This window comes from Cydia splendana, chromosome 4, assembly GCF_910591565.1.
Source record: "Cydia splendana chromosome 4, ilCydSple1.2, whole genome shotgun sequence".
NCBI classification, from domain to species: Eukaryota; Metazoa; Arthropoda; class Insecta; order Lepidoptera; family Tortricidae; genus Cydia; species Cydia splendana.
Genome location: NC_085963.1, coordinates 11,114,144 through 11,139,364, shown reverse-complemented (window position 1 = coordinate 11,139,364; position 25,221 = coordinate 11,114,144). Strand labels below are relative to the sequence as shown.

General features: G+C 36.4%; 1 protein-coding gene across 3 annotated transcripts in view; it reads left to right on the top strand.

Annotated features, from left to right (window-relative positions):
• Positions 1–25,221, top strand: part of LOC134789912 (agrin-like) — a 224,841-nt gene that overhangs the window by 86,609 nt on the left and 113,011 nt on the right. The window contains exon 1 of one of the 3 annotated variants that reach the window (XM_063760602.1): positions 13,723–14,395. The exons of the other annotated variants lie outside the window; for them this stretch is intronic. Coding sequence (XP_063616672.1) covers positions 13,861–14,395 — 535 coding nt within the window. The 5' untranslated portion in view covers positions 13,723–13,860. Of the gene's footprint in view, positions 1–13,722; positions 14,396–25,221 lie in introns of those variants that run through there. 3 annotated transcript variants of the gene reach the window in all.

Below are 25,221 nucleotides of genomic sequence, written 5' to 3'. Positions count from 1 at the left end.
AAATTTAAGTATAAAAAAATACAAAAAGTTATGAAGCAGCATACAATTACTGGGGATGGAACCAGGGACCTCCCTATGCAAACAAAAAAGCGAACGTTTGCTAAATGCGCCATGATAGTTCTTACTTAAGCTGACGAAATTTAGCTACTCATTCTCAAGTAAAAACTAAATATCTAAATACCGCCGAAACCAGCGATACAAATTTCCTGAATTTTTGGCCATTTAATCTATAAACATATATCAAAAAGAAAAAACTCTTATGATATCGATACGACTATTTGTTTAGGCAACAGGTATCACGACCCCGCCATTTTTAAAAATTTCCAAAAACCGGATTGACAAAAAAAAAATATTTAGTCATAGAATCTGGTCACAAAATTTCATGAGAATCGGTTAAGAATTGCGACCTGTAGAGGAGAACATCCGGAAATACAAAACTAAATATCTAAATACCGCCTAAACCAGCGATAATTTTTTTCTGCATTTTTTGCTATTAACTCTGTAAACATGTCTCAAAAAGAAAAAAACTCTTATGATATCGATACGACTATTTGTTTAGGCGCCAGGTATCACGACTCCGCCATTTTTAAAAATTTCCAAAAACCGGATTGACAAAAAAATTTTATTTAGTCATAAAATTCGGTCACTAAATTTCACGAGAATCGGTTAAGAATTGCGACCTGTAGAGGAGAACATCCGGACATACGAAAGCAAAATGCCCGAGTCAAAACGTAGACCTTCGCTTCGCTTCGGTCAATAACTATTAATTTGATGAGCACGTGTATGTAAATAGTTGACATATATTATATTTATTACAATGATGACAAATGATTTGAATCTCATGAACTACACCGCCACTCACGTTTTAAATATTTGTATGCCTCATATGGCCAAAAGTAGAGCACTTAATTATATGTACATATGTAACACCTGTTTGTAACACTACTTGCTTTTCGACAGATAAATGAATTGATTGATTGTGTTTTTCGTCTTGTCAATTTGGTTTTGTAATGACGACTGCGGTACAAATCGTCATTATTATTTGGTAATTCATGATATTTATATCTGGCCATTCGCCGGCAACATACCCCTTTACATTAAAAAATATTAAATTGGTCTATTAAGGTCCCTGAACAGATAAAACATTATCAGCAGTAGGTATGTAAATATGTATACTTATGCTGTTTAATCGTCATTGCCAGCGGATTTTGGCACTCCTTTTGCCGTAACGTAAACATAGGCGTTAATGTTAATATTCCCCTTTGGGCCTAGTAGTCGAGGCAGAACATATATACCTCAGGTCTCTAATTCCATTCGCTTACAGAACGCGGAACTCGAAGACTCGTGTTTCATGATGAATTCAAGATAATTACTAGTGTCAGTCACGGATTCGTGGTTCTATACTAAAGGTGTCGTGACCGCTGATTTCATTTACGTTCACGTTTCCGACCTTAGCGTACACAAAAATGGAGCTTTTCACAAAAGTGCGCCTGGCTGACTGAGTGGTACGATTCACGACGTAGCACTTTACAAGCAACATCGCCTGAGTAAAGGTACAGCGTTTTTCGGTGTTTTATATCATTATCCTGTAAACACTGTTTCACAAGACCTTGAGATGCAGAGTTTACATTTCGATCAAAACTTGTTACAGTTGTCATTCTATGGTGATATAAGCGAAAGCACTATAATATTCATCCTCTAATACGTGGTGACAGGTGACTTTGCGATGTTCGTAAAAGCTTCATATAGCTGTTTGGTTGGGTAGCTAAGGCGAACCAGTATGAGAACGCTCTCTGATTACGCATATTTGACCTACGATTAATGTTGGGTCCACTCGGCTAGCATATATGTATTTATTTATGTAAGCACTTTATTGTACATTACACAGGTTAAGATACAATTAAACAGAAAGTATACAATGTACAAAAGCGAACATATCCCTATAAGGGATCTCTTGCAGTCAACCTTGCAATTGAGAGTAATCAAATAAAAATGACAGACAAACGAACACTATGTACAGAAAAGTTAATTATGGTTTAATTATTACACAAGTAAATAATTAAAACCTGTATACCTAATCATACATTTGCGTGCAACGGGAATACACGGCCGGGAACTAGATGCCCACGCCCAAAGGCGAGATTAAACGGTGTCCCCGGCCGCCTGCCTCCGACATTCGCAAAAATATTGGACTGCATTCAAACACTATTAAAATAAACTTTGGGATGCGGAAAATTATTCCAGAAGCTTTCGTTGATAAGAAATGCAACATAGAGCAGGTAGATTATAGATCTGTTTTATGTATTAAAGTTAAAATAATATACACCAAAAGAATATACAATACATATAAGTTTAGAATGCTAATACTAGAATAAAAACTGAATTGAAAAAGCAACACAACAAAAGTTTTTTTTTCTAGTATCATCTATTTAGTTCATTGGGATTTCAATTGCATAATTCAAATTTAAAATATAATTAGTCATTTCAAATCACAATTAAACCTATGATGTTTTATCATTCATGTAGTCTTTTGTGTGGTATAATAAGCTTTAGAAATACATAAGTTTGCGTTACATTACAGGATTTATTGAAGCCAAGTGAAGTGCATAGGTACTTAACTACCTCTATGTAAACGCTAAATAAGGTCTAAACGGGTTCACCCCTACCCTTGACTTATTACTTAAAAAATCAAATAGGCAACTTATTCCACATTACTTAATACCAAAAAGAATAGATAGTTACATGTCTTTGTTAATACTGAATACATTTATATTCGTTGATGTAATTACTCAACCGTTGCGATATACATGCAAGCATTAAAAAAACGAGACTCTCGAATAATAAGAACAAAGGCACTAATTCCGTACAGTATTATCGATAGTTCCACGTCAGCTCGATCGTAGCTTTGTTACGGCGACACACAAGAGAAATGTCCGACAAATTACATCCCGCGACTGCAACGCTCCAACACAATGCTCGGTTGCATCGATGGTTATTTTATGCAAAACCGGCTCCTCCAGTAGCCTTTTGCTTCTAGAAATATTCTTAACAATGTTGAGTGAAGTTTTTAAATGAACAAACTGCAGTAAAACTTAGTGCTCGTTAGGGAGACGCTACCGGGGAAATTATCTCGTGTTTGCTGGGTCGGAAGATGTTTTATGAAAATTTACCATTGATCTTTTGCTGCGTAATTTTTTAGCTATACTTTGAGTTCACTTTGTGAATGAATGCGGTGTATCCACGTAGTGCTTTCGCTGCAATCCGCAAAAGTGTCGCCAGGCATACGAGAGAAATGGTACAAATTGCGTTCGCCTGACTACGCGGCGCTCGCTCCGGAACGCTCGGGGCACCCGATTTATTACATAAACACTCCCAAACGTACACATGCTACGTTACCTGCAGTCTCTTATTAGTAAGATGAACATAAGTTAAATTTAAAAACGCACGTTCTGTGTTCTACATGTGTTCAATTTTACATCACTAAACTAATAACTACTTACAGGCCTATTCGGATTTCGAGATAATCACAAGATCTTGAGACGATTTAGAGATCAACTAGATCTACATTAGATATTGACTAGATGTCTTGGATATCTAAGTCATAACTTGTCAAAATCGTCCAAGAGGACCTCCAGAATCGCGGAAACGTCAAATTTGACATATCTATCTTACAAATAACTTTAAATTATCCGTATCGTAACTTGTTGATGTCTAGTAGAAATCTAATTAATTTTCCGAATCAAGCCGTTAATCAATTACCTAATAGGGTTTTCACAGCAGTTTTCATTACGCTACCTCCCTCAGCATGAAAATGAAATTGCATTTTCCGCTGTAATACAGGTAATTATATTTTCCTAAGGCTTGACGAAAAAAACACCGACTTCTTGAAAAACACAGGATGGCAAAATTTAATGATCACTTTGAACAGTTTGAACCCTATATTTATGGATGTTGGCGCTTGGTATTAAATAAAATATCCAAACTTGCGATGCAATAAAACGAGAATCCTCTTTTAATTTGTATTTCGTGTTAAGGATTCACAATAAAACCCGACTTATAGCCGAATTCGGTATTGGTCCTGAATCGTTTAAGTATCTTAAATGTGTTTGTAGCAATGGGATATAAAACTCGGCGCGACTTTAACCCATTAAAATGTTAGCAAGAAGCGCAGCTTACATAAACACAATCGCAACCACCAGACATCCAACAGAATCATGCCTTTGTATCGACAAATATTAATATAGTAGGTAATGTTCTTATTTTCTAATTTATTTTTACTACCGCAGATACATAATTGTGTCTCTGGCCTATTTATGTATAATCCTTCAATGCCTGATGATAATATGATTTGATTTGTTTTTACAATTTAATTTGATGCAAGAAAAATGATAAGCAATTTAGCTCTAAACAGGTTCAAAGACTGGAATGAAATTATGGCTTAAATATTTACTTAACATATGTAAGTGGTGTAGTTTCTCAGAATACCTATGTTAAATGTTGTGACGGTGAAAACTAAGAAGAAAGTTGATCCCGTTGTCACTTGGTACCACTCTGGTTCGGTACCTTAAAAAGAACGAAGCGAGATAGTCTGATTGCAAAGATGCGGTCACAGTCTGCACAAGACGTGCGCGAGTCAAGCTGCCGTTAAATTGACTGTAAAACCACAATAAAGGAATACATGTAGTTGATGTTGGTGTTTATTTTCTTCATGTGGGTAATACTTCAAACCCTATAAGAACGTACGTTCCTACAATAGACGGCAACTATTGTATGTACTTAAAGGAATAGCTCCAAGTCCATTACCAATATTGCTGAGAGAAAATTGAAACAGAACAATGGTACCGATATTTGCTATACGTGAAAGCATGAAAGCATTTCGCAGCTCAGTCGAACCAGAGTGTTTATAAGAATGAATTTGTGCAAGAAAACCGAAGTTTGTTTGCGTTTCGTTCGATCGCGCGTGTTAGCGGCCAAGTGGAGCGCGGCTCGACCACAAAATGCAATTATCGATCGCTGTCTGCCGCAGCTATGCTCGAATTGCATTCCAATGCTGCAGCCAAGTATGAGACTCGGCCGGCGGCCCTGCCATTCTTACTCTTACCCTAATGTACGGAACTTGCCAAGGATTTTCGTGCTCTTCATTTCCGATTATTTGCAGCTTCCCCGGAACAGCATTTGTGGAATGACAAAGGGGCGATTGCGGTCAGCTTTATGCGCGTAGTAGGTTAAATGCGTCATAAGTCATAAACATTTTATAATCATAGTATTCACGTTTTGTTTTTTCTAATTGAAGTTTGTCTGTACTAAGTCTGGTATTTTCCTACAGTGAAAAGCAAAACTAAACGTTCAAGTTCTACGTGTAGTTAATAAATCGCGAGCGGCATACATTATCGACAGTGTACCTTACATTATGAACTAAACTTAACTGTTAGTTGAAGTTAGACTGCAACAATCGTACCGTAAATATTTATGACTTATTGCTAAGTAAGTGGCGCCAATTTTTTCCAGACGAAGTGAAGGCGTTGTTATACAGTTTAAGTGACATTTAGTACATCTTTGTTAGTTAAGTGGCCTTCTTGAACAACCGGCATGATGGACTCTTTGCAAATGCTCGTAGAACCCGAAATGAGAAAATTTTATCGTCTGTCACTCACATGCATTGGCGCATCTCGATTGTTATTGATAAATTTATTTCTTAACATTATTAGTTAATTTTATTTTAGTCATATTTGACTTAGGTTCTGATTAAAGTTTTTCCAAAAACAAAAAAAAACTACTTACCTATGTACCTACTTAACGTCTGAAAAAGTCACTAGGCCGATAGATCTCTCAATCAGAAATGTCGTTGGTTTATATGTGCTGCTTCAAAATTCTTCTTCCTGAAAATTTTCCCCATGAGCAAATTACCGGGAAGATCAGGTGCATGTCGACTGCATTAGTACAATACGATACAAGTGCGAAAAGTAGGAAATTCGCAACGAGTGGCGATAAATTGAAACACGATCGAAGGGAATTCTTTAAATCGATACGAGTTGCGAATTACCTTTTCACACGTGTATTGTACGTTTTACAGTACATGACCCTTAAAATTTTTGACATTATGCACGTATCATATCAAATACTTAGAAAATGTACAAACAAGCAAAAAAGCAAGGGAATATTGCTTTTATAATTTTTACAGTCAACAGTATGCAACTATGCACCTGATGAATTGGGAAAATTCTCGGCAATACCCCTAGCTGTGCTGTGTGTTTTTTACCTTTCTAAACAATTACAACATTCAATTTGATTTTCTATCGATGTATGGATGTTATATAACATCAAGTCAAGTTATCGTAAAACCGATCCGATACAGTAGATTACAGAGTAAATGGAATTAACTGATAAAACAGCAAAATGCTTTATACAATATGAAACTTTCACAGTGATCGTAAAATAAATATCCATTTTAATATTGACACAAGTTATGCTCAGCGAGTCTAATGTATACGGAAAACGGCTAGTTTAAGAAAACATTTAAATGTTGGTAGCGGGTTGGTAGCAGCATTGGCGCAGTGGGTAGTCTGCAACTGCTTGCTATACAAGGTTCTTGAAATATGATGAACCAGTCCAATTACTTTGTGTCTCTTTACTTTTTATTTATAACTAGATAACATGAATGCTAGTTATTTCTTAGACACACGGTTTAGTACAATAACACTAAACAACACAACCTACTGTAAGTAACCACAGTTTAAGTTTTAATTAACGCAGTGTCTTTGCTTATGTTAGTTATTTGAGCACCTTGAACGTACATACAGCTAGAATGGAATTAATTCATAATGTGGGTACGGATAGGTGCTTCTGGCGTAGTGCAGAAGCATCTGTCATTTATGACCCTAAATGTCAATCAAATTGAAATCGGTTTTAAAATTACGATTTAATCATCATAAATTTGAAGCTTCCACAACTTCAAGTTATTAAAATGAAACTTTAACACTTATCTGGAATAACATTTTATAGTTAGTCTGTGTATGTGTGTAAGAACATTAAATCGTTGTAACAGCTAATCTGGAAATTAATTGCATCTATTTCACTTCGTCTACACTCTTGTTCAAAGTGATGTACATAAAATTATTAAAAAAATATTTGACATCCTCTCATGAAGCCCTTAATTTCATTTGATTATTTATTTTGTCACGCATATAATTATAATTTACCCCCCAAAGCTGGCTGCCAAGTATAAAATAAAAGTAATAAAATAAAAATTTGGCCGAATTTATTTATTTATATTAATATCTCCATAAATTATAAATAACCCGTATTCGTCATTCACGTCATATACACGACGTTTGTCTAAAGCGATTTTAATCAATGTAATATAATTGATCATTTATAAATATAATACAGATATAAAAAATATTAATATTGTAGCTTTCTCTGTCGCTGGTGTGAAAGTAAAAAAAGAGTTTTCTTTTGCAGTTTTTTTCTATTTATTGGGTCTTAATATATCCATCTCATGTAATCGTCATTCATAGGTAAATGCACAATATTATGTCACGCATGCGGACATCTTTTGGTAGGAAAATATATGGAAGAAAGATCATTTATTTATTTTTTTATTACAAAACTTTTAAGATAAATTTTGTTATCATTTATTAAGTCTGCAATAGACTGAAAGGCCTAAACTTATTTCTGAAGAAATAGGATAACTTTAACTCTTTCCCCAAAATTTTTCAAATTGTAGATGCTACTGTATATTATTATGTACTAATTAGTTAGTAGGTATCCTTGTATTGTATATTTTTTATAATGGTCAAATAATGAAATGAAAATCATCATTAAATGTCGTAAACTGGTCTGTCGTTTTATTGATTTACTTTTCATATATTTTATTTGATTGTATTTAATTTGCAATTAAAAATTTTTAGATATGCGAAAAGTTTTGCAAGCGTTTAAGACGTAATTTCTACCTCCTAACTGTCAATAAATTTTATCAGTTTTATGATTACGGCTTAATAGTCATAAATGAAGTCTTGACACTTAAGAGCGCTATTACATTTCGGCGTTGAGCGAGTTTAGGTATTTTACGCGCTGCGGCAGGCCGTGCGAGCTCAGTATGCCGATCCCTTCTACCACACTCGCACTACAATGATGGATTAAACATTCTTGATCCTTCGCGAAGCATATTGAAATCAACCATAACAACACTAACTGTGCTTAACTTTTAAAGTCCTAAAACTGTTATTTGGTAAGTACGAAAATACTAAATGCAGTGCAAATGTAAGTGTGTGCAGTGTTCATAAATTAATTTTTCATCTATTTTTGACGATTTTTGACCCCCCCACCCCTCAAATCATCCAAAAATCATGCTTCGGATGACTCTGTTTCCTCCTACGTCATACTACCATCATCCGATGTCCAGACCCCCCCCCCCCTCCCTCCATTTGAAACGACGTAATTTATGAATAGCCCCATACTCGTACTTATGAAGGTATAAGTATTACTCGAAATAAATTATAGGTACTCGCTTATTTACATGTTTCGTCATAGCATTTGGTACCTATAGGTTGTAAAGTTTGTATCAACGAGGGTTTAAAAACGAACTAGTATTGAGGATCTGATGATAATGATGATGATTAAGGTGGTCACGGATACCAATCAACCATGTAGTAACATGATTAGGCTCGTTTGATTCGTCTCAACAAGATCTTTGACACTGAAGATACACAGGGTCTGATGATGGAGCTGGAAGGTGGCCACGGGTACCAGTCTATCATGTAACTAAACCACTTCGTGTTTGGGCTCGTTTGATTCGTCTCAACAAGATCTTTGACACTGAAGATACACAGGGTCTGATGATGGAGCTGGAAGGTGGCCACGGGTACCAGTCTATCGTGTAACTAAACAACTTCGTGTTTGGGCTCGTTTGATTCGTCTCAACAAGATCTTTGACACAAGACAGTACTCAGGGTCTGATGATGGAGCTGGAAGGTGGTCACCATTACCAATCAACCATGCAACTAAACCACATCGTGTTTAGGCTCGTTTGATTCGTCTCAACAAGATCTTTGACACTAGGTGATACACCAAACACGAAGCCCAAACACGATGCCCAAACACGAAGCCCAAACACGTAGCCCAAACACGAAGTGGTTCAGTTACGTGATAGACTGGTACCCGTCGCCACCTTCGAGCTCCATCATCAGACCCTGAGTAGTATCTTGTGTCAAAGATCTTGTTGCGACGAATCAAACGAGCCCAAACACGAAGTGGTTCAGTTACATGGTAGACTGGTACCCGTGGCCACAGTCCAGCTGCATCATCAGACTCTGAGTACTAACTTTTGTCAAAGATCTTGTTGCGACGAATCGAACGAGCCCAAGCACGAAGTGGTTTAGTTGCATGGTTGATTGGTACCGGTGACCACTTTCCGGCTCCATCATCAGACCCTGAGTACTATCTTGTGTCAAAGATCTTGTTGAGACGAATCAAACGAGCCCAAACACGAAGTGGTTTAGTTGCATGGTTGATTGGTACCGGTGACCACATTCCGGCTCCATCATTAGACCTTGAGTACTATCTTGTGTCAAAGATCTTGTTGAGACGAATCAAACGAGCCCAAACACGAAGTGGTTTAGTTGCATGGTTGATTGGTACCGGTGACCACCTTCCGGCTCCATCATCAGACCCTGAGTACTATCTTGTGTCAAAGATCTTGTTGAGATGAATAAAACGAGCCTAAACACGAAGTAGTTTAGTTGCATGGTTGATTGGTACCGGTGACCACCTTCCGGCTCCATCATCAGACCCTGAGTACTATCTTGTGTCAAAGATCTTATTGAGACGAATCAAACGAGCCCAAACACGAAGTGGTTTAGTTGCATGGTTGATTGGTACCGGTGACCACCTTCCGGCTCCATCATCAGACCATGAGTACTATCTTGTGTCAAAGATCTTGTTGAGATGAATAAAACGAGCCTAAACACGAAGTGGTTTAGTTGCATGGTTGATTGGTACCGGTGACCACCTTCCGGCTCCATCATCAGACCCTGAGTACTATCTTGAGTCAAAATTAATACATATAGAATGTCAGGTCGTTTCAAATATTTTTAATCCTGTCCGGTAGTTTATTAAACTGTACCATTATAAATTATAATACTATAAAAACAGTGCTAGGATCAAAGTCTCTCGTTGCGGTTTACACGCACACAGTATAGCGTTTTACACGGCGCCCGCCGCACACAATGATAAAAAATCTCGTTGTCGCCGTTGAAAATGTGCGGAGCCGACCGACACACGTCCTGCCTCTACAAGCTCTGCCGCGGCACTGAGCTGGCGCAGCGCACGTCATCGGTAATATAGAGTAGTTTTCAAAAAATTGCCAAAAAATTATAGTAGAATTTCATAAACACTAATGTATACCAACAGTATAAGCAAACGTTGCAGATTGCTTGAGTATGAAAATGACTTCGATATTAAGTAGATTTTCGTAGGAATTGACACTTGTTTCGGAGAGAAAATTGAGTTCGTTTTACTTTGATTTTCTCTTTCTCAAAGGTGTGTAGGAAAAATATCGTTTGATATGCCTAAAGTACAGGGTATTAGTAATACAAAATAGCCAGGTTTAGCAGAGTAAACTTCTCAACATTTCCAAATAAGAGCTTGCCATTCAGTGCTTCACGGGGTTTTTCGGAAACGACCATCAGAAAAAAAATCATTACTAATTTAATAAGTCCTTTTTCTAATATTTACAACGATATTTAAAAAGATAAGAAGACGCTTTTACTGGAACAAGTACTCATTGTTTCTAATAATGAGCACAAAGTCCTGAATTTCGTCGACTAGTATCATCAATTTTGCGTTATTTCGACTTTTCTTGTAAGAGCGCTCTTAAGCTGCTCATATACTCCAAGAATGTCTGGATTAATTGAATAACGTGTATGTACCTACTATCTTTTATTTTGCAATTATATTACCTACTTATAGATATAACTATATGTAGATAGGTTATAAATAAGGGGCACAAATAATACTTCCATATCTATCTATTAAATTACTGAGTAGCAAATTAATCTGTATTTGTTGATGAATTTTCGCATACCATTTATCTATGTTACACCCGTTGTTGAATATAAGCTTGCCTCTTTCTCTCGCTTGCCTAGGCGCGACTAAAGACAACTTGTACAATTAGTATTAGTGAAGGTAAGCGCTTCACTTTTGGAACGCCTATAACCTATCTAGAGTTATATTATATAGTTGTATTATCATTGTTTGCAGGTTGGTTTTAACCTGGGGACCTATTCGACTCGTCAGAGTGAAAGCTAAGTGACGCCAAGCACTGTTAATTTCACGAAAAAGGTCTTCCCGGCCCCTTCCCCCTAAAATATATCTGCACCTATCTCACGTCATTTCTTATATTCTACATACTACTTATGCATTCCCAGAGTCTCGTAATCGCATAGTTTATCTTTTGTTCGATTGTAATTATTTACGTCGCGACACCGTCCGTTGCTCCGGGCTTGCACCACGGCCGAGTACTCCAATTTGTAGCATAAGCACGGACGACTCGAGTTCACGAGCGAACCATCTAACATCATCCTCAAAATGTGCAAGAAGTATGCTTAATCACACTGCTCACTTATATTGGTTCGTCCGCGCTTTCGATTCGCCTGTGCTTGGTAAACGATTGGAATTACACTCACGGAGATCGGACTACTTGTTCACCCACGCAGTTCCACGTGCAATCCACGTAAAGCGACGAACACATTTTTGTATTTGTAAAGTTTTTGAATAACAAAATAAATGTCAACGCGAATCGAAGCGGTGCAAAGTTATGTTTGTAAACATAAAGCAAATCTCAGCGGCTGTCAGGAGATTGCTCAAAACCGAGACGGATGGAGGTATAGGGTGGAGGCCTTTGCCCAGCAGTGGGACACCATATAGGCTAGTAAATAAGTAAATAAAAATAAATGCCCAGAATTATTTATACATGCAAAAATACCAAATATACCAATAGGTCAAAACTATAAATATTTATATTATTTATAATTATCGAGACTCTCGACTTTTGTAATGTAAATAAATATTTTTAAAGCTGTCTGAATTACGCTTTATTTATATACTACACCGTGAGCGCTAGTACCGTGTAACCGAGAATAATACACCGTAAGCGCTCTGACTGGTGCCTAATGTATTCATGGCCTACACACGGTAAACTGGATGGTTTGTCCACCAATCCGTGATTTCACGATACGAGCGTTTGATGGCATTATTACCTTGTTTTCCAACTGTTACTGCAATTCGTGGCCGAGGCTGGACGAGGGAATAGGCTGTTTGTGAGCAAAAACTACGGGAACGTTAAAGTTAGGCTTTTGTTAAGGGTTACCGACTAATATAACACGCTAGTCACGGCTAACGCTTTATTGGGCTTCCAATTGTTACAAACTTTTGGGTTTAAGATAAACCTTTACACTTCCGTGAATTTTCACGAATAATATATTAGGTGTGTTATACCCATTTTCTCATCTAGCGGATACTTTTAAATTGACAATATTAAATAGGATATATCAAATAAAAATCCGGCCCAGTGCGAGTCACTCGCGCACGAAGGGTTCCGTACCATTACGCAAAACCACGGCATAAAATCACGTTTGTTGTATGGGAGCCCCACTTAAATATTAATTTTGTTCTGTTTTTAATATTTGTTGTTATAGCGACAATAGACATACATCATCTGTGAAAATTTCAACTTTCTAGCTATCACGGTTCATGAGATACAGCCTGGTGATAGACAAACAGACTGACAGTCACTAGAGTCTTAGTACTAAAGTCCCGTTTTTACCCTGTGGGTACGGAACCCTAAAAAGGGTACCTATATTAAAAGTTGCTCTCATTTTTTAAGTCGATTGTACCTAGCTTGTAGCGTCGAAACCTGGCGATGAAAAGAAAACTTGTAAAATTTGTTTGTATAATAAGTACATAATACTTATTACTTATATTATTTACATTTTTTTATACCCGTTTGCAACGTAGTTATCTGTTTTGACAAAGTAGATTTTATATTCTAGTCTTGAGACCCAATAAGCTGTTGTATGGATAACCTGTACAGTCAGCATCTAAAAGACAGTGACTGCCAACGTGGGCAAAACATTTTTTTATTTGCATTTCCAATAAAAATTAATTTGGTCACTTTGACTACAATGCGCAAGAAAAAATTTAGTAAGTACCTACATCCTTTGCGTAACTCTAAGTGGGTACTGCCTACAGTTAGTTGCTCATTTGCAATCTAATACTCGTAGTTTGTGAGTTTCATTGGACAGTAACTGCGGTGTGCGGTACTATAGTTTGGTAAATGTTAGTGTTTGACTGTTATTTGAAGTAAATTCAGTGTAATATTATAATAAATTTTTATTGAGAGTGTAATATTACACTTTATTTACTAGTTCTTGCGCTTTTACGTCTGATACAATAACAATGAGCTGTTTAATATTTAATAGTAGTATTGCATATACCGCAAACTAATATATTTAAACAGGCAAATATCATTAATTGTGTAAACATAAATTAATTTAGCACGTTTAAATACGAAAACGGCAATATATTTAATATGTATAAATGGCAATGACATTCAGTGTTAATAGTGATGGGATAAGTAGTGGCAACAGGCTGCAAGCTGCATCGATACAGCCTCCAGTCGATGTTCGTACGGCGGCAGGCGCGCGCGCACCTACAGCCTTACGGCGCGGCGGATAGTGCGATTTCAAAGTTAAAAATGTGGCTTATAATATTGAAAACAATTTGAACGTTTCGTATGATGCTCTAAAGTGTTATATAGTTTATTTACACAATGTTGTGGATCTCGAAAATAACGTTATCAAAATGACTGCGCAAAGTTTTTACGCCGTTGCAATTGCTGTAACGATAGCTGTAGTGCTTTCAGTCGATGCGGAAACTGTGATAAAGGGAAAAGTTAACAAACGGAATACCGTAATAAACGTTCACAACGACCCGCCACCATGTTTTTATAATAACTCGATCTTTAAAAACCGAAATGCGTTAAAACAGATTGTTACTGAGTCGAGATACATCGTGACCGGGAAAATTTCAAGTGTTTTCAAAAGAAAAGTGAAGAAAGTAAAGTTGTATGTGTTCAAAGTGTTGATAAGGCGAGTTTTGAAAGGTGACCTTGGCGTGTTGAGTGAAATATTAAACTTCGAGACTAGGACAAGTAATTCGTCGAATCGTGCGTACGTTTTGGCCGAGGGTGGAGCTTGGAGACGGGGGTGCGCTAGCGCTCGAGGTTGGTCGGCACTACTCTTCACGAGCGATGAGTCGTCGTCTGCTCTCAAATTATTAGTGGACCCAGTGCCCTTAAATCTTGAACATGCTCGTCAAGTAAAAATTATGATAAAAGGTAAGAAGTTTGCAAAAAAATATTTTAAATTTGTCACCAGCGACTGATGCGTGAGGATGGAAGACTGTGCATTGTGCAATATTTGTAAACTGTGGTTGTGGTACCACTAACCTACATTGTTTGTTTGTATACTTACTTAGTGTTGTCCTTTTGTGATTTTACCTACTTTACTAACAAACGTGTTATAAACTACATAATCTGTTTATCCTACGAATAGTAATAAAATTGTACGTCGTTAATAAAGGCACAAACTAAGTTGAGAAAGTGAAAAACACAGGTACTTACATGATTTTAGAGTTTCTTTCTGCACAGATAAATTTATTTTCTATACAATATCTCAAGTTCATTGTTTTTATTATTTATTTATTATATCTATATATGTACAATTTTCACAGCATTACAAATTTAGATATGCAAATATAGTATGTCAAATTTTGTGTAACTTTAAATAATTACTTTTTTTTATCATTTATTTACATACAATATATATACAGTGGTACTACTAAACGAAATTAATAACTAGCTTAAATCTAAAATAGGCCCTTGAGGCATTGTACCAATAATTACTTAGTTCTACATATTTCAATAAATAGCTAAATATTATATTCGTGCTAGGTACGTACGTATGCGCGGTCTGTTTGCATTTCTGTGTAATTTCCCTGTGATGTACCGGCGGCGCTTATCTCCAAGATGATTATCGGGTGTGAATTGTTGGGCCCATAGCTGGACAGCAATCGTAAAACCGTTAAGCCCGAAATGGATTTTTGGACATGACTTGATCATTTCCATAGATGATAGGTAGTTGCTGTTTGTAGTAAACATTTGTATACCATGTTTAGTAAAATTTGTGTACTTTTTTTGACTTAACAGTAAAGACGTGATAGATTTTGAATATTATATCTTTACTATACAAACACTGATTAGTTTATGTCGCTGTCAGCGAACGCAAAATTTTACAACGGCGAAAAAAAATTAAATTACTATGAAGTTTACTTTTTCACACTAAGTAAAGTTCAAATGATTCAAAGTAGAGTCCTAAAAATAAAATTGTCCTTAGTCGTTTGCCGTCTAACGTAAGCGGTTGGTAATAAGTCATCTTGGTTGCGTGTGACTTATTTGTAATTTATGATATGTAAATAAAAAACATATATGCACTATTTTAGTCCCAGAATTCAGCCAACCACCACCTAGACCTGCAAATAGGTCCCTACTGTATTCCCCTCTTAATTTTGATTCAGCTTAAAAATAAAGATATTGTTATAAAACAACTTTATGAACTAATAATGAAGTTAACAAATTTGGTAGGAATTTGCATTTATCAAAAACAGGAATTTGCTTGACTTTAAACTATAAATTATATACTAATCAACATGCGCCATTAATTGTATGTTACACATGACGAAAGGAGGAAAAAGCCAAATAAGTTGAGTATTTAACACTTTGTTACCTAACTTACAGAGTACCTACTTAAGAGGATGAGTCCTTACCCTAACCTTTCCTTGGCTTTAAATTTTATCATACCACATCCAGAGTTAGGAACGCTTCGTAAATTAACATAAACTCCTTAAGTCCGAAATGTATTCTTAGAAGCGAGCCGTGGGCGCGGTTATATCGTGAGAAAACAAATCCCAAATTGTGTGATTGGTCTTCTAAACAAACATGAAAAATACATTATTCTATTTGATGAAATTTATACTCACTTTCTATCAAAGCAAAGGAAGCCTGTGTTCATAATGTCACAGTAAAATTCAAATCAATGCGGAGTAAGACAAGATAAGCGAAAGATTTGTTTTGAGAGATAAACCCTTTGAAAGATATATTATTATAATGAAGACAAGGCCGGCAGCAGATAAAAACAAACTGTCGTCCTTCAGAGCAAGGGTCCGATCCTGCGGGATTTGTCGCGCGTCCGGGGACGATTTAGTTTATCGGGACCACCGACGTCGGTGACCGCCGCTAACTAATTTATTGACACTCTTTCAATTAAACTCACCTATTATTACCACGAACAAGCGCAGCGGTCACAACAGAATATAACACGATAAGTCGCCGCGTGATTCTGTTATACGTCCCGCTTGATATCACCCACCGCCCGCTCCGAAAGCCGTAAAAGGAGATTTATTAAAACTATTTGGAAACTGATTCGATCGAATCCGAACGATTTGACATTTAGATAAAGAGTAAAATTTATTTTTCCCTCGGTTACGTCGCTTCGCCGGAGTGACAATGGAATAAAAAGGTTATAAAATGCGGCGGCTGCGGCCGGTCGCCCACGTCCCGCGGGTGTTGTTGGGTGTTCATAAGCGACGTTGCATATCGGGCCGGGGCCAGTCGCAGCTGCCACGCTAGCAGATAAAATGCGACGACTGCGTTATTACGGTTCTGGCACTCGCGAGCACGTGTAAATTTCTATGTGAGAACACGGCAGATAAGGCGCCGCGTGGGCGCCGTGCCGGAGAAAATCCGGCCAAGCGCCGAGAGCCGCGGGCGCCGCCGCCGCCGCACGAGCGTCGCCAACTTGCATTTTATATAAAAAATAAACATACAGTTTACAATATTATAAATTCTATGCGGTTATTCTTTTGACACACAGTCCGTTTTCGGAATCGATTAATACATAACAAGCAATAAGCGATGACCATTTATTATACATCTATAATAATTTATAGTACACCCACACTAAAAAGAATACAAGTTTTATTTCCATTGTTATTTTATAAGTTGATATAATCATTACATTTTATTAAGAAGTCGTATTAGGTATTTCGGCAGTAAATATCCTTTAATATTTCCGTGTGATGTGATGCGTTGTCATGCTTTTGTTTTCATACGACTGAGCCAGGTAAGGGTGATAAATATAATCTCCTTAGAGGATGAAGGGGACGTGACTTAAGAATAAGGCAATTTCGCTGACGCATTGTTTGGAGACTCGGTTAAAACTACGCCGTCATTTAACAGTATGTATAGCTCAGAACATTGTAAAAATCCTATTTCTAATCCAATCTTTACGTCGTGTGGTTGCTCCGTCGAGAATAGAGTTACATTTAAATGGAACCGGAATGCGGTCACGATTCACAATTTCCAAAATGTGCTTTTCTTTAAGAATACGTACCTAACGTCTTACACGACAAAATGGAATGGTTTAACTTGGTAAGAAGCAAGTTCAATACGGTGCGCTTGAGGGCGCCACGGTATTCCCTGCCTGCATTTAGCTGAATAGAACGCTGTGATGGTAACATAACATGAATTCCAATTTAACGATGGACCACGGACTCTTTATTCCAGATCTCTGTATGCCGTACGTGCTACATTCTTATTCCGCCCGAATGTTATGGACAATTCCATTTACGAGATGCCTTTCTAACTGGCCAATTTCAAAGGCTTCTTACCGAGTACAGTAACTTAAGACGTCCGCTTAATTTACATATTTCTATTGTATCCAGTGGAGTTTCCATAAAATTTAACAACACCCGACTCCACGTGTCCTGTGAGAGCCCAAGATGCTACTTTACGAGCCTCCTCAAGACCGAGTTAAGGTTATGGCTATAATTCAGTTTTATGAAACCCCTTTCAGGTAACAAAGTGTATAATATTCCGAAAGTTCTCACATAACTCATAATATAACTAGTCAATAGAATATGTCGGTCTAAAAACTAAAGCTTCGAACTGAGTGTTCTACCTGACGCTTTTAGTTAATAACGCGTAGTTCGAGGAGGTTGTTATGATGTTGAAATTAGTTCAGATCGATATCGATAACACTTGAGTCGATATTTAATTAATCACTATATGCATTTTTGTCTCCTTGAAACCGAGGTATGCGAATTATCCAGATTGTTTTGAACCCTTATCCGTATAAAGGAGTTCTTTTTCATTAGGGCGCTGTGAGTTCTCAGGGCTATTACCGCAAAAATCGAAGTTCGCAAATTGTGGGTATCTTTCTTTGTTACTCTAATTAAGCCTTCATTGGAGTAAAAGAGAAAGATCCCCGCAATTTGCGAATTTCGGTTTTCGCGGTAGCCCCTCTGGACCTTCTCCGAACGCAGCTCGCTGAGCACTGAGCGGACGGCTGTGCGTGCCCGGATCGCGTATATGATTGCTGATAACTTTTCTAGCTCATTAAATAACTGAACGAATCCTTGATAACATTTATATTTTGCTTTTATGAGTAAATAGGTAGTACCTATTTAAATATGTACATATCTGTACGAAAGATGTATTCAAGTTCCAAATTGCACCACTCGACGATAGAAGTATTAAGTGTACAAATTGAATTATGTTTAGTAAAGTAGCATTAAATTTTCAGCGGATTTTGAGTAAGAGGCTTATCTTGCTTTTAAAGGAGCTGCAAGTATAATATGGAAGAATTTTATTTTACTCGTCAGCGCATTACGAGATGTTATGGCAATGAGAAATTCTTAACACAGCTTTACGACTTCAATAACGAACTTTACGGCGTTATGGCAGTACGTAGATATTGTATTGAAAACACTCCTAGCATATCAGTCGGTTGTATTTACTAAAAGTGAGGCTGAGGATCTTTACAGAGTAAATTATTACCGTGGAGACTTTGTACGTATTTGCTCGCAGGATATATTCAGGACACAAACCATATGTTTTTTTTAAATATGTCGCTAGGGTCCCCTAGACCCATATGGTTGAAAAATTTGCTGGATATGGATGAGGTCTTCGTGGCTTAGATGGCAGGGCGCTGGAGTATCGATCCAGTGGCCGTGAGTTCATGTCTCACCCAAGACTGTAGTTTTTCCACTTTTAAATTAGCATCGTTCGCAGACGTTTCTGCTTGTTAAAAATTAAAAAAGAATACGCATGTAGGTACTCGTATAACACAGGATATTCGCAAACAACCCTAAAGATTTTACTCCCGTTTTTCTGATGCGAGTAAAACATATTATACCTAAAACTAAAAGTTAAATTGTTTTTTATTCATTGAGTAACAGGCCTATTCGGATTTCGAGATAATCACAAGATCTTGAGACGATTTAGAGATCAACTAGATCTACATTAGATATCGACTAGATGTGACTTGGATATCTAAGTCATAACTTGTCGAAATCGTTCAAGAGGACCTCCAGAATCGCGGAAACGTCAAATTTGACATATCTATCTTACAAATATCTTTAAATTATCCGTATCGTAACTTGTTGAAGTCTAGTAGAAATCTAATTCATCTTCCGAATCGAGCCGTAACTTTATGGAAAAAATAATTCAAATTCAATTTTAATTTTTCAACTCTGTAGAGTAATTAATTTCCATTCAACTGACAGTGAACAGTTTATATTATACGACAATCGATTGATAAGCATCTGTTTAACTACAAATTATTTTGACTAGTTAGTCTTCGAATATAAGGAATATCTCGTTGAATGAATGATTTATGAATTAATGAATGAATGAATGACTTAACTTACTAAAATGTTGTTCATCTTACAGTTCACGTAAAATAGTAAAATTTAATTCTTTATCTATCATAAATACAATTACCAAAGATTTTTTTTTACCTAAATTACAACTTGTTTGTTTAATTGAAATAATAGCAGTTGCCTATCGTACAATCGGAAAGTCACAACAACAACTATATCTAAATAAATGAACGTTTGGTGAGGCCTACATAAAAGAAAAAGACAAAACGTGGATCAGGCTAGAACTGCGACCCTCCACTAGAATACGCTGTACAGTCAGCAGCAGTAGTTGCTAAGCGGGCGAGGTGTTCAAAATGATCTTGACGCGACTTTATTGATAAGAGAATAAGAGCGTGTCAAGGTAATTTTGAACACCTCGCCCGCTTAGCAACTTCTGCTGCTGACTGTACGGGTATTATATTTCAATGAACCAGGTCGGAGCCATTTTGGTTACGACTCCTATTGCTAATACATTACTTACATAAATTAATTGATAGTTTTATTCGGCAGTGTACACCATTTACCTACTGTTGCAATAAATTCCCAAGTAGCATGGAAGTGTCGGCAACATCAATATAGCAGCCAATTAAGAACTTAGAGTGATTTAAGGGACGTATAAGAGTGTCAGAAAAGATTTAAGCTGTATAAAAGGTACTTTACAGACATTATACAGCTCAAGCTGTATAAAATCATTATAAAGGATTCTGCGGAAGCATGGGGTGCTTTATCAGAATATAAAAAATCTACTATAAAACTAAAAGTGTTGTGAGAGACTACAAGCTAATTCTATCGTAAAAGCTGTATACAGGCTGTATTGTACTTGCACTTGGCACTTTTAGCTGTACAAAAGTATCTGTCAACTCCGTTTTAAAACATTAAGTGTTATGAAACACTACAAGCTAATTTTATCGTAAAAGCTGTATACAGGCTGTATTGTAGTATCACTTGGCACTTGTAGCTGTACAAATGTATCTGTCAACCCCGTTTTAAAGCTATTTCTTATGGCGTAATCTTACTCTCCTATAAGAATAGTAGTTGTATAACTTCTGTCTGTAAGGGTATTATAAAACCAAATGAATAAATGGCAGCTTTTTTCTGTATTACCGATAGAGTCGCTTATAACAATCTTTTGGCGTAATTTTACACTCGTATAAGTATAGTAGTGTAATGATTTCTGAAAATAAGTGTATTATAAAACTAAAGGAATATATGACAGTTACAGTCTTCTTCTTCCTCGCGTTATCCCGGCATTTCGCCACGGCTCATGAGAGCCTGGGGTCCGCTTGACAACTAATCCCATGATTTGACGTAGGCACTAGTTTTAGTTTTTTAGTTTTTACGAATGTTTTTAATGAATGACAGTTACAGTACAGGTTTTTTATTTGTTATACGGATCTCTAAAGAGAATTATAACTTATGTACGGAGAACCGAAATACAGCCAAACGAATACAAATATTCTATTATAAAGCTGTTTTAATTACAAAAGCTGTAAAAGACACTCTATTTATTACACAGCACAGCTACTAAGATTATAATGCTCTCCAACTATCCTGTAGGCTGTTTAAAAATTGTCGCCATTTTACAAGAAATAAAAAAACGTATTTGTAAATATAATTAAAGAAATACTTGCAAATATTTAGCAGACTAACGCCGTGTTATGATTACCAGCTAAAATAAATTGTTTAGCCTTAGAATTAATATTTATAAATATTTTTGATACTCTAACCTTAAAAACAAACAGTAACTTTACCGATTTTTGATATTTTCCTTATGGTTTCTCTTTGTTATTTTGCAGGCGCGTAAATATTTTGCCAGAAAAGATACACAGGTTCACAATAAATAATAATCCGCACTTACCAATAATGTAAAATTCCATTCAAGGCCTGTATAATATTTACTTTTACTTTTACCATCCACTAATATAACACTTTATTGTCGCCATTACTATATTACGAATGAACAAGATTAAGACATTTTAGTTTCTTAAATGATTATTATTCTCTTGTAATTCTTTCTTATAACTAATTTAAAACTTATATTCTTATATCGTACTTATAAGAGATTATCTGTAGTGTTAAGGTTTCCTGTTACACCGAAATATAGCTGTAATGCAGCTATTATGCAGCTTATGTATTGCTTATACAGCTACTCTACAGCTCTAATAACGCCAAAGGCTGTATAATTTGGGCCCTTTTTTTACTTATAAGGGCTGTATAAGCGCTTATACAGCCTTTGTACAGCCTAACTGTACAGCTTATAGTATACAAATAAACTTTAATACAGCTTATATACAGCTTGCAATGCTACTTGGGTTACGCATTCCTTTTGAGAGTTTTGGCAAACTGAGAGACTAATTTTATCGGTATCAAAAGTTATTCAAACAAACTTATACATATACTTCCCATGTATTCGAGGCTAGAGACGCAAACAAGATTCTGCTCAAACCCCAAACTTCGTAACTAAGGCGACATGACTTCATAACGTTATAAAGAAATACCTTTAACCGTTTTAGTTTGAAACTATATGCCAGAAAGGGGATGTGGTGGTCGTAAACCCGTGTTACGGCGGCGCAGGGTGCCGCTGTCATAAAGCGAACGGGCCTTCCCTAGCTGCCTGGTGGCTTCAAGAAAACTTCAATTCAATTGAAACGCTGCGCTCACTGTTTTCAGTGGCTAAGTGAATTGCATCCGAATTTACTTCACTGTACACGCCGCCGCAAAGTTTACGATGAAATCTATAAAGAGATTAAATAACTTTTAGGAATCTGTTAGCTTTCTTCGAAGTTCTAATTTGCCTACCAGTTGTGCTCTCATTTTGTTCAAAAGAGAATTGTTAAGAATAGGGTTACAGGGTGAAAGTTTTTTATATATTTTTTTGATTCAGATTTTCTTATTGTTATAATTGATAATCGACTTTGTGGTCCCATAGCTTACCTTGCTTAGGTACTTTACAGTGAGCTATAAAATTGCGAGTACACATAATGAATGGATTCATTCAGAAAATGGGTATGAAATTTTGCGGCTTGATGTACCTACCTATCTGCCTGTCTTCATCACTATAAAGCTTTTATTTACTAATTAAAGTTGGTAACTGGTACCTAGAGAAACTCATCGTCGACAAGTTAATCTTGCAAATGACATTTAAATTTATATTTAGATGCGCCTAGAGTGTCCCACTGCTGGGCAAAGGCCTTCCTTCACCCTTTTCACGTATCCCGGTCTTGCTAATGATATGTGAATAATAAATCAATTGCGTCATAAGCTTGAGCTCTGCTCTTAAAACTCAAATCCGTTTATTTTTGACAAATAATATCAATCACTTGTCCCGATGTTTCTAGACAAATGTTTTGTTTTAATTTTAAAACACTCTTTATCTTTCATCTCGATCTTGGTAACTTCTTGTTATGAATTTGTTACAAAAGATCGAACTCTATCTCTGTTTAATAAAGTCCTAACTTACGGTATAGATGTGTGGAGTTGTGACGGGACCACAGGCAGGTATGAATCGACCGACATTCCATCGCTTTGTTGTATAGGGCTACCCACGTATTTCCGGATGCAACTGAACCGTTTAGAGAAATCCGTTGATTTGAATCCGATTGGGTGTTAATATTTAATGTCATTGCGATTTGCATAACAAAAGGTATTTATGATGATGCCTTCTATTCCAAATTCATGGGAGGAAAATGTTAGGTTGAACAGAATATACTTAGTCGTATTACTCACACTATGTTCTCAATTTCAAAATCGATTAAATTGTATTTATTTGTCTAATCAAATATATTAATTTAATAAGTTCTTTGTGAAAGTTTTCTCGTGTTACCTACTTGTGTCTACCTATAGCTAGTAGCGTGTTTATGGCCATTTTGGGAATTCTGGGGAAATTGTTGGGTTTTTAAACACACATGAGGCCAAAACACGCAATCATTTTATAAAATTATACAAGATTCACATATGCTTGAAGTTGGTAAAACTACCGAACTAGGAGCAAAAATTTAATATGGTGACTACTTAGACTATATCATTAGGGGTCATCTAATGACTCCAGGTCTTAAAGTTTGATATGGAGAATTGACAATCAATAATAGGTTCAAGTACTCATAAATTTTGTGTATTCATATATTTTACTGAAATAAGGTTTTTGTTATATTTACAGTAACTTGGTTTGATTTTTATGCCAAAGTAAAAAACAAAAATATTGTTAATTTTGTTTATGGTAATAAATGATAAATTTAAAGGAGCGGCAATGATGCCATAAACAATTAGAAGAATATAATGATGTCAAGATCTGGAGGTTCCTTGTACCACGCCCACCAAGTGGTGGGTAGGACATGATTTATTTGTAACAATGCTGCGGGGGCTCCATTATTGTAACGCTTTAAAATGATGAAGTAATAGAGGTGTTTACTAATTATTATTCTTTATTGTTACAGGTACGGTAATGCCGTCAGCTTAATATGCACGTCAGTATTTTTTTCAACGCAGACCAAGGTTGGCTTACTAAGCTATGATTTAAATATACAAAACGACTTTATAGTTAAAAAATAAGAATGTTGGCTTTACTTTTTAGTCTTGGAGATTGTACTGTGTGTTTGCAAAACAATTCTGTTAGAACCTTAGCATTACTCGTTGGCACCACACTCGGGATCCGTACAGAATATTTCGCCACGTATTTTAATTTTATATTAAGCACTGCTATGACGCCGGCAATAATCATACCAAAGCTATAGTAAACTGTAGTACTACTAAACTAAATGTCATAATTAATGTCTCTTAAAATCTACTATGTATTTAATGTATTACCAAACATAACTATGCATGAAACTGTGGTTGTTAGAAAGGAAAAAAATAAAATAAAACAGGAATGCTAAGTTATGAAACTTATAAATATATAGAAGTTTCAGAATAGGCTGCCAGCTGTAAATTGAAGCCATGAATTATTCTTACTTTGCAACTTTTCAAAAACCTAAATAACACTGTGGAAAATTCATACAGTACAATAATAATGTATCCGAGAAACCCGATATATACCATGGAATATCCCAATACATCACATTTATAGACCATTCCAATTAATAATTCTGTTTGGTTCTATATTCCATTTGAAGTTAGAACAGATCTTGGCGAACATTAATCCGATTGAAGGCATCCCACGCAGTCCTGTGCTTTGTAGACCGCGCGTTTCAAGCAGCCCGCTAATGAAAAGCCCTATGGATCGGAACATTACAATGTATTCAACGTTTGGGGGCATGCACCCGTGAATGCGACCGTCGCTGGCAGGAGTTCGCTTGTTTAGTCTAAAGCAAAGTCTTCGCTTAGTAAATAATAAGTTAGAGAGCTGGGGTTGGCTTTCCCGGAGTTGTGTTTACGCGGCCCCGCGCGTGTTGACAGTGCGCCGTTGCCACT